General features: G+C 39.3%; 1 protein-coding gene across 4 annotated transcripts; it reads right to left on the bottom strand.

Moving 5' to 3' along the window:
* On the bottom strand, nt 1-8981 carry khk (ketohexokinase). 4 transcript variants are annotated; one of them, XM_048974290.1, is made up of 8 exons: nt 8586-8981; nt 8026-8142; nt 7046-7180; nt 3304-3376; nt 2880-3026; nt 1901-1989; nt 857-1014; nt 1-522 (listed from the first exon to the last, which is right to left on the bottom strand). In XM_048974290.1, exons 1-8 carry the CDS (start codon nt 8675-8677, stop codon nt 431-433), a joined length of 903 nt encoding a protein of 300 aa, XP_048830247.1. In that variant the 5' UTR covers nt 8678-8981; the 3' UTR covers nt 1-430. The 4 variants fall into 4 exon arrangements, with proteins under 4 accessions (XP_048830247.1, XP_048830249.1, XP_048830248.1 ...); XM_048974292.1 differs by having other exon boundaries at nt 7046-7156; XM_048974291.1 differs by lacking the exon at nt 7046-7180 and adding an exon at nt 5462-5596.
* Between the last annotated feature and the right edge of the window lie 1613 nt (nt 8982-10594).

The raw sequence follows: 10594 nt of genomic DNA, 5'->3' as shown, positions 1-10594 counted from the left end.
TTTAACAGCTCCCTAAAATAATTTTATTTTTTTTTTATCATAAAACTGGCACAATGCTTTTTCAAGTTTTAGGTCTTAGTAGCAAGCAGGTCAATATTAAACTGCAGAAAAATCCTACTTGTCCTGGTCCTTTTAGAGGGTCACATATTTCCCCTTACAATGTGCATCAATCAAATGGCTCATTTACTGCAAAAGACAGAATTCATTGATTGAGACAAAAAAAAATGCCTTAAGTTATAACAGCAAACTAACTGGTCCACTGGAAAAAATAAACAAAGATGCAAGGTTACTTGTGCCTCCACTGCACACATGCATGCATTTGCTCTGCTCTTGTCATTTTTTTCCAACACAAGGCAGTATCTTGTAAAAGTCCTTTCTTGTGAGACTGATGAGAAATTGCCATGACCCACTCCATAGTCACCGGAGACTATTATTTTGATACAATACCATCATATCCATGGATTCCACACTTCCTGCCTGCAATCTGGCAACCAAATGACAGTGCCTCCTGTAGGGCTTTACCTGTTATGACGGATTACAAAATGGCAGAGAGACAAACATGACTTAATTCCTAACTCAGAAAACATATTTCTTCCATAAACATATTGAAACTATTGCATGAAGTCAGTAAATTAGCTTTTGGTTTCACTTTCCTGATCACCATGTACAACATACATTAAGTGACCTCATGGCTAGCCAATGGCAATCCACTGGCGGCCCTTGACATGACATGACATGACTTCTGCTTGAAGGGCATCATTCAATTCAAAAGTTATTAAAATGAATACACGAGACGAGACAATAACAGCGAACAGGAGACATAATTACCCATTTGGAGAGACCAGGGGATTCTCACCGTTTGAGAGTGAGTAGATAACGGACGCATTGAAAGTGTCTCCTGCTCCCAGGGTGTCCACGAGGGCTGGGGGAGGGAAGGCGTCGGAGTGGACCAGTATCCCATCAGAACCCATGGCATCAGCTCCCTTCTCTGCCCAGGCACAAATCAGCAGAGCCCTACAAGAAGGGGCAGTCCATGGCTCAGGAAGCTAGGCCATTGGCTCCCTGAGCAGGGCCCGTAATCCCCTAAAATGCTACTGAGAGAATATGTGAAAAGAAGCATTGCGCTATATTCGTGTAAATGGCAATTAAAGTATCATTTCAAGAAGGCAACCCATTCAGAGAAGTAGTAAAGACCAATCCCAGGAGAATACCACACTAAAATATTTAATATAGTGAATTATCTATTATATTTATTTGTTAAGATGAACACAGAAAAGCATTCTTGAACATAAATACCTATATCAGTAAGCTGCATGATTTCATAATAGTAACAGCAGTGACACCTGGTGGCAACAATCCCTAAAATAATAAAAATTGTTTTTCTCTCATTCAGCTAGTTAGTCCTAGTGATTCAAGGTGTCCGTTTGAGACAATGGCTCTAACAGCAAGTGCAAGTACTAAGATTGTAACTCTCCAGAGATCCAGCTGCTCACATTCCAACCAGACTATGGCCCACTCTTAAGTCGATGATACAAAGGGCAACATTTTGAGCAACGCAGATGGGCAACTGCCTTCCAGGTGCAAAAAAAGACAACTAATCTGGATCTGGATGATCGAGAAAACTTGCCCACTATCAATCAAAGTTTTCAAATAGAAATCTGTTGGCTGGTATCAATGGGAAAGTGCCTGAGCAACATTGCCCGTCAACATTGCTCAAAAAGTTGCCTTCTTCATCACCACCCTTAGATTCTGCACTCTAAGGGGAATTCTTGTGCACAGAGCAGCAAGATACTTGGAGCACAGACAAACCAAATTGAATATTATGGAATATTAATGAAATAAACAAACAGTACGTAAACGTGGATTGTTTAGAGAGAGAGATGTGGTACGGCAGACTTACCCCTTCTTCACACGCCCGTACAATCCTCTCAGGGCATCTGCAGCACTGCAGAACCCCATGTGAGTGGCCACATCCTTACTCACGAAAACCTGTTGGTTTTGATAATCAATTAACAAAGTGAAATAAACATGCTTTCACTTGCAATTCTAAATGACACAATTAAAATACTATCAAACACTATGTTCTTAAGTCAAAAAGAATGACGTGTTTATGCAACAGTTGGTTTTATAAAAACTACACCATTTTGAGCTACACTATTTTTCAATCAGTGCTTGCAAACATACATTTTTACACTCTGAATTAATTCAACACTACGTGGTCATGAAAATAAGCAATATAAAATTTCTTACAATTCTTTTTTCCTTTCTCAAAAAAAATCCCTATTTGCCACTTATCTTTATACTTCAGTGATTAGAGATCAGGGCCTACACTAATTCATGATTTAATTCATGCATTTACCTCCAGGAGATGCTATATTTAATAGCAAGGGGGCAGGAACATTTATTTCATTAAGGAGCTGCGTTCATTTTGAAGTTATAACATGTTATTTCTTGGAGCGCATTAAGGCATGCATATTTTGTTACGCCAAAGGGAGAATTGTATGATCATAGGTTTTGAACAAGTCATTTACATCCCTACTTAAAAATCAATAAGTCATCTTGTCATCTGTTCATCGAGCCTCTTTGAAAGCGTTGAAATTCAGCTTTATTTGCAAGTAGTGTTTTTGTTGAAAAAGAATAATCTTTATATCACAAATTTAAGTTTAAGAATTAAATATTAAGATATGGGTCATTCTCACAAATTATAATCTTTCTAAAAAATTTTGTTAGTTTTTCCTCATCTCAGTAAGTCTCACACTGGATTTGATGTACTACTTTTGTTTATTACAGAAATAAATAATTAACTGGTGTTTCTAAAAGGAGTTGTGGACGTGTGTCCTACAATGGACTGGCATCCTAAATGAACGGGGGAATCATACCACATCTCCATAAGGAAATAGCTGATACAGCTCCTCCCTTGTCTTCTCAATCTCCACCGAAATGGTGATTCTGCACGGTTCTGGAACAGTGCTGTTGTACTTTTCGACTTGCTGAATCATTTTCACCTGCTCCGATGCATTCCGGCCCTGTCGATCCACCAGGAAAGCAGCAAATGCCAACTGATACTGTAACCGTGCCATTCAGCCAAGCGTAACAGTGCTTCCTGCTTCTACTCATGAGCGGAGACTCGGACCCGGGTCCGAGAGGTGTGAGGCAACAGTGCTAACCACTGCACCCCCATGCCGCCCCTATGAGCCCAACTTTCAAACCAATAATTCACTACAATCTACTGTCTTTACTGGTCATTCATTGTGCTTTTAATACAACCCTCTAAAGTCCCCTGGTAACATCCTTACAGCTCACCTCCCAGTGAATCCACTTGTACTCAGCCAAGTTCACCTTGGCAAAATCCTCCACTGACGCATCTGGGAGGTTCCTGATTGGGTCGAATGATCAAACCATGTTTTCATACTTTGGTAACAAAGAGAATGTATTCATTTACAAATTAAATTTACAGTACTGGCCAAAATTTCAGCATAAACACTAAGAATTCAGTTTATTTATACGTCATATTCGAAACAGTAAAGTGTTTTACACTTAACCTCAGCCAGAAACGTTACAGACGTATTATAAGAAAGGTTTCACGCGGTCTGCTTCCTTGTACCAGTCGTTTCTGGAAACATGATGTGAAGCTGCACGAAAGCATTAACTTGCCGTCTGATTCATATCGCACAAATGGCCTGGCCGATTTCGTAGGTACATTTTCCATGAACCAATAATCATGAACCAGCCATATAAATACCAAAAAGGACCACTCCATCCACATCCCAAGCCATAGCGATCCAGTAAAAAGATGAAAGCATAACCAAAACTTAAGGTCTATGCTAAACTTCTGGCCAGGTTTACGTTAAGGTTTACATTACTGAGGATTGGTGAAAATTAAATACCCTCGTGATTATGCAAAAGATCATTACATGATGTTTATTACATCAAACCAAAGTGCATAAAAGGACATTGGCGTTATCAATGGGTGTTAATAAATTATGACAAAGTTATTTGGACACGAAACCATAAACACCGCTGATATTCAAATACAGTGTTACTGTGGTACCAGTTCAATAGTTATTCCATAATAAAATTTTTGTTCTAGTCTTGCAACTAGTGTCCTCCACTGATAAATATCAGAGCTTAACATTATGTCTATGCAGATAGTCTCTGAGTCTATATGCTCTGAAATAAGCTTCAAACCTTTGCAGTTTCTACAGCCACAAAGTCACGCTCAGACAGAGAACATGTGGCAGCATAACATGATACATGACAGTGGTCTCTGGCATTTAAACCCACTTTCAACCAGGATAAATACTTTGGTTACCACTATTGTCTGCCGGTACATATGAACTATTCTGTCCTATCAGTGGTCATGAGTGTAATATAATGTTGCACGTGAAATGGATGGTAAATATTAGGATTATAATTAGGAAAAATGTTGCAAGCAAAATCTGCCATGTTTGTCCCTACATGTCAAAGTTGCATCGTATCTGCATTCCTAAAGCTTCTTGGTCAAATATTCATAGAATAAAATTCAACATTAATACTGTAATTACTTGACAACTTTTTAAATGTTTGAACAAATGCAGATTTTTTTTGCAGTCATAACTATTTAAAAAGTATTTTAAAAAGTTCTACCACTTAAACCAAACGTATTACATCACTGTAACACTATATAGTCATATAATCAATGATATAAAGGTAATTATTGGTTAAAGCCATCAAATTTCATGCTTATATTCATTTTTGGAAAACTGAATAATAATGGATCTAAAGGACAAAATTAAACATGGAAAGACTGAAGCAACCTTTCAATAATTCATGGTAGTTGTGTAATTAAAGGCAAAAAATTAATTTTAATTAATGGAGTGTCACTGCAGAGACCGCAAACATATAACTAACTAAAAATATTAGGCTAATTAGTTTTGGAACATGCTAAAAAGTAGTGAAGGCCAAATTAAGCTTCAGGGACCATTTTCGGTATTTTTGACCCCACTAGTGCTCTTGCTTTGCTTTGGGCCATGAATTGAGCCTTTTTTTGAACAGAGGGCATTATTTAGTGGTGTCAGAAATACAGCAATTGGTTCATGAAGATTCATTTGACTGTCACTACTAAAAGGAAATTTGCATGTTTTAAACCTAAGGACACACATTTCCTACAGCAGCGTCCCACACAGGGCCGTGTTCATATAGTGGCCAATTTCACTGAACACTTCTATATACACAGGAATGGGTCAATTCAGACCCCACTCCCTTAGTGTAATGACTGTTTGTGGCCAACAGGGGGCCACAGACAAATGCGTGGTTGTAAATGTCAAACCTCGCCGCTAACTGGGGAGACTGTTGGTTCAGTACAGACACACAGAGTAATATGCCTTTACTTTGCAGATCCGAGGCCTTTCTCTGCAGGGACAGAGGCACCATCACCAGCGGCTGAAGCCAAAATAACACAGGGCCCACGTGAGCATCTTACGTGTCGGCGAGAACGACAGTGCGGGAGCCGCTGGAGGGACACACCACGCAGCACGCGCACGGGGTCTCCCCCCCCCGCTGCCACACCACATGCGAAACGTCCACCCCTCGGCGGGAAAAATCCCCCACGATGAAACTGCCGCATGAGCAGAAACAGACAGAACAAAACCCATCTGTTTCACTGTCAAACATAATGCAGATTTTCTCGCACCTTCAGGGAGAGGGGCAAACGGAGGACGGAGGAATATCTGTAAGAGGTTCTCATTGTTGCCTGTACAGAAAGAGGCCTGGAAAGGGAGAAAACTTTAAAGTCAGAAACAGATGAGAACGCAGTGGATGGAGTGAATAGGTCCCCTTGACAAACCCTGTTTTGGGAAAATGAAGAAAGGAAGTGAGGCAGTACTGCAAGCTTCAACGCCCTCTCTGGTAGTTTATGGTAATGCAGGATCAGAGTACTTTTATCATAAGGTAATTATCCCAGGGCACACGACTGACCAATACATACTACTAACCAGCTCTCACCATTAATGTGTATCACTTTACTCTTAACCTGTTGGTTCAGGATCAAGTACGTTTTCTGGAACTTTCCTTTTCAAAAAATTGTTTTCTTACTACAGGGAAGTTTGCAATTTGTCGAACATACCAGTATGTACATGAATGGGTGCCAATTGTAGGGTGGTCTTATTCTTGGCTGCATTTAATTACGTGACAAGTGCACTTAAAATCTATTGAACAATTAAATGAATTAAAAAGTTACTCACATAAAGGTGTTTCTTCATTTAAGCCACTTAAAATACATTTAGAATTTAACTATTAATACATAAGCGTATTTAGCTTAGCTTCTATATGTGTGTGTATGAGTATGTGTGTGCGTGTGTGTGTGTGTGTACAGCAGACCTAGCCAATTCCAATGGCACACCAGTGTTCTGTGACACACCGGTTCATGCCTACAGTTCTCCTCAAAGTAAAACAGCTTCATGTTAATTAACTGGAAATGGCTCAGAAGCGGCTTTATTGATTACTTCTACAAAAAGATGACCTTTGCTAGCTGCTGAAGCTGAACTCGCAATAAGCTTCCCCTCAAACGCATTTTAAAAAAGTTTGTCATCAGTTCTGTTACAACAAATCAACCTCGGATTTCTACAGCAAAAGCATACAGTCACGGTCTGGCCATGATGCGAACATTCAAAATGTGATCTGATTGCATTACTACAGCTGATAAAATCAGGGATTGTGTGGACCATCATATATAATGAACACAAACCTCTTATAAATTTCGTCCACCATGAAATTTGTATGCTTATGCCAATGACAAGATTCATCAATATAATCTTGATTTAGTTAACAATTTGATTCCATCCATAAAACTTAATTGCAGAGAGCACTGTCATGCATGCATGCAATGCATGCAGCTACCTGGATGCGTAAGCCTAATAAACTTTGTACAACTGGAAAAATTTAATTTAAATTTAACTAAATTTAACTAAATTTAACAAAATTTAATTAAATTTAACTAAATTTAACGGAGACGGAGTTACCAATGACAGACTGTCAAAACCAGGCAAACACGCACACGCACACAAACCTGTTCATATGCAGAATGGTACGACTGCCTGTTCTCGCATTGATGATGACTACAGAAGCTGGGAAGGAGCATTCTGCATGCTCCGCCAGCAAGGAGATGTCAATGTTGTACCTGAGGAAGTCCGCAAAGACGAAGCTGGAGCAGAGGAGTCACCATCCGACAGAGACAGAATGAGAACCAGGCTGAAATCCCTTAAGCTTTAACGGATATACAAGCTAAATGCACAGCTACCGCTGACATATAATAATTCATAGCAGACACCTGAAAGGGATAGAGGCGAGCACTGCCAAGGCAACCCCACTGACGCATTTAATTTGCCGACACTGCGTTTTGCAGTGCCGAACAGCACATTATAAGACACAGCAGAGAACAGTGACAAAAGAAATTTTGCACCAAAGGCAAACTGTGTTTCATGTACAACAGGCCAATATGCAAGTAAGGTAGCTGTATCGTAACCTTAAAAAGTTTCCTTTAGGAGTCTGCAGTACAGAAACGGCTTCATCTTTGTGGGGGTGGCCTGTCAGTACACAAAATTATGAGACAGCAGATCTAGATGGCAAAAAATAATAACTCTAGCATATGCAGTGTATCCCAACCTGGTCGTCAGAGCCCCCCAGATCGTCCACATTTTTGCTCCCTCCCAGATCCCTGCCAGAGTGTCAACATTTTTGCTCTAGTAGGGAGCTCGGAGGAAGCAAAAGCACGGATCGTCTGCAGGTCCACGAGGTCCGGGTTGGGACACACTGCATATACTAGACTTGTTATTATATTTATAAGGACCAGAATAGGAAGAGCTGGTCCAGCATGTCAACAAAGTCATTTTAATTCAGAAAGAGGATTAAAGGATACGGGAAGAACATATTTAACTAATTTTACAGTGAGCCAAGATCAGAATAAGATACAAACCATATGACAGTGAGAAGAACAGCCACCCTCAATACTCAATTTCATAGCTCAAAAGAATAAGGGTAACAACTTACTCTGCCACGGGACCAGGTGCAAGGGACCCTAGGAATGCACATGGCGCGCCAAGGAGGGACAGTACTGTACAGGAGTTTGAAGCATTACCTCCTCGCTGCCAACGCTGTGACAAACACCTAAACAAACACAAGGTGCACCAAGAATTTATATTAGGATCACAACACTTGGGCAGTGGCTGTTTACTACAGAACAGCAAGATGTCCCTTGTCCCAAGGATGCAGTGTAGCAGAATTACAACTGAGGTACGTGTAGATATAGCCCTATTTAAAAAATGGTTACTCTTACTTTCTGTGTAAGACAAGACATTTTCCATACACTATTTAATGCCTTCCCTCGCTATAGAAGATTAAATGTGTTCCCACTTGGACAGAATTGATCCAGGTACATTGCAGTCATAATTGCCATACGTTTGACAAGCCCCACAGCAAATCATAAACAAGCCCTTTTGCACACTGCAGTAAAAAGGCACGTAGTACGGATATGAAGGTTAAACATCTGCAGCTCTAGTATATTAAGTGGTGTAAATAAGACAATTCACGCGAACGAGTGTCCCACGAACCTGGTGTCAGTATCCTCTTCCGGATATTTGTCCACAACATTAATGATATCTAGACATACCAATCCAATGCACAAAATCTTTTTATCCCCCATGTTGGCTTCACGTAATTGAACCTGGAATTTGGACTTTGAATTGCGACTTGCCCTTGCGTGTTTTGTCTTTCCACTCAACGTCAGTAAAGGGCGATATATAAATTCTCATGTGATCCCATAGGGTTTAAAAATACCTTCGATCCCATAATTTGTGTTGTACAACAAACATAATTATTTTACAGATGTTTCTTTATATTTTATATAATGCATGAGATCTAGAAAATGTAAAGATAAGCAATAACAACTGAATTCCTGTAACGTTAGAGTTCTTTCACATGCTAACGAAAATCGAAACTTGTTTATTACGTGAGCAACGCTTGAAAGTATGGAATAACGTTAGGGACAAACTGTATGCAATAGTACACTGAACGGCGAAAGCGAAAATATTTTGCAGCATGTTAAAACCAAATAGTGTAATATGTATTAATGATACATACAGTATAAATCATATAACCACGATGTATCCATTTTAACACTATCTGCTGCAATACGTCGTCATTGATTTGACAGATCTAATAAACACAAAACTTAATTTACAAAAGTAAATACATAAATAAATTAAGGTCGATTATTTGTTGAATTTTGCCACAAAACAGGCCAGTGCTTGAAACCTTGAAGTGGGGGGGGGACTCCCTATGTTATTCGGTACCAGGCGCCGGTTCTCCCTTGTTATTCATTACTAGGTGCTAGTACTCTGCTTATTAATTCAGTGCCAATAAGAATTCCGAGGTGCCGGTACTCTGTAAAGAAAAACAAGTAGGTGCTGGAACTGTGTACCGGCCCACTTCCAGCACTGGTTTCAGCTAATAAATGTCAGTCACTGGTCAAAACAGTATCATCTTAGGCTTCTCCATTTCAGAGAATTTAAAGGTGGTACCAAAAAACCGCTTTGGTTATCTAAAGAATAAAATAAAATATTGTGTAGTTGTAAGATGTATGGTTTTTGACGGACAATTCTCTGGTGATATAAGGGAATAAAATGATCAAATAAAATATTAAACAGAATAAAATCAACACTTTTTGATTAATTTCCAGACATCAGATTCACTGGCAGGTTGTTGTTCACAGAGTAATCTTGGAACCTGAAACATGAAACTGGTTTCCAGAGCATCTGTACCACAGGTGCCAGGTCCTTCATGAGCTGAAATGACCTGTGGTGTGTCTCCTGTGTGTTTCTACTGGCTGCTACCAAGCTCTGAATACTCTGAATTACATTGATTGCCTCTAGTAATCACTTCCTTCTAAGGAATTCTTAGGAGTTTCTTAATAATATGCATTTTTTGTGCAAAGTACTGATGCAAAATTATTGAGCTTTTATGTATAATGTATTAGCATGACTTTTACAGTGGAACATAAAATCAAATTCACTATATTTTAATACCATTTTACACACATTCAATTTGGTACACAATGTGAAATGCATCAGTGCACTTAAATTTGCCTCTTGCCTTTCTTTTTGATCCAGTTATATAGCCTGGAGTTTTCTCTTCATTCAGATTAATGCCTCTTTCTGTTCCACATGAGATTCTGACCTGTCTGGCCAGTGAAGCGTGGCATTTCCCACAGTCCAATAGTGAAAAAACCAAGCAGAACGATGATTCATTATAGGCCTTTATCACTAGAGCGCAATTTGTCTTTAAGATTAATTGTGCATCGGTTGTGCTTTGTTTAAATGGAAAATTGGAATCAATATGTGTTTCGTCTGAATGCTGTGTTTCAAAGCTTGATAATTGATTTGGTGCCGGCGTAGTGTGACTAAATATGAAGACAAGAAGAAAAGAAAAGCTACCAGAACCCTTTTAGATTCCACATCCATTACATTCCCAATTTACACATAACAGTTACAGCACAACATAAACAAATAGGTTTGTTTCAGTCGTGGTGCCTGGTGAGACATTCTACTTATTTAAATTTGGA

Source organism: Brienomyrus brachyistius, chromosome 14, assembly GCF_023856365.1.
Source record: "Brienomyrus brachyistius isolate T26 chromosome 14, BBRACH_0.4, whole genome shotgun sequence".
Classification (NCBI taxonomy): domain Eukaryota; kingdom Metazoa; phylum Chordata; class Actinopteri; order Osteoglossiformes; family Mormyridae; genus Brienomyrus; species Brienomyrus brachyistius.
This window is presented reverse-complemented; position numbering and strand designations above follow the sequence as displayed.

Bases quoted from the DNA above. Each gene is read 5' to 3' on its own strand.
- khk (XM_048974290.1), bottom strand. From the start codon at position 8,677: ATGGGGGATAAAAAGATTTTGTGCATTGGATTGGTATGTCTAGATATC. The intron at 7,181-8,025 runs GTAAGTTGTTAC...CCTCTGCTCCAG, and splicing joins GCACCTGGTCCCGTGGCAGA to CTTCGTCTTTGCGGACTTCC. The intron at 3,027-3,303 runs GTGAGCTGTAAG...GTGGATCGACAG, and splicing joins ACAAGTGGATTCACTGGGAG to GGCCGGAATGCATCGGAGCA.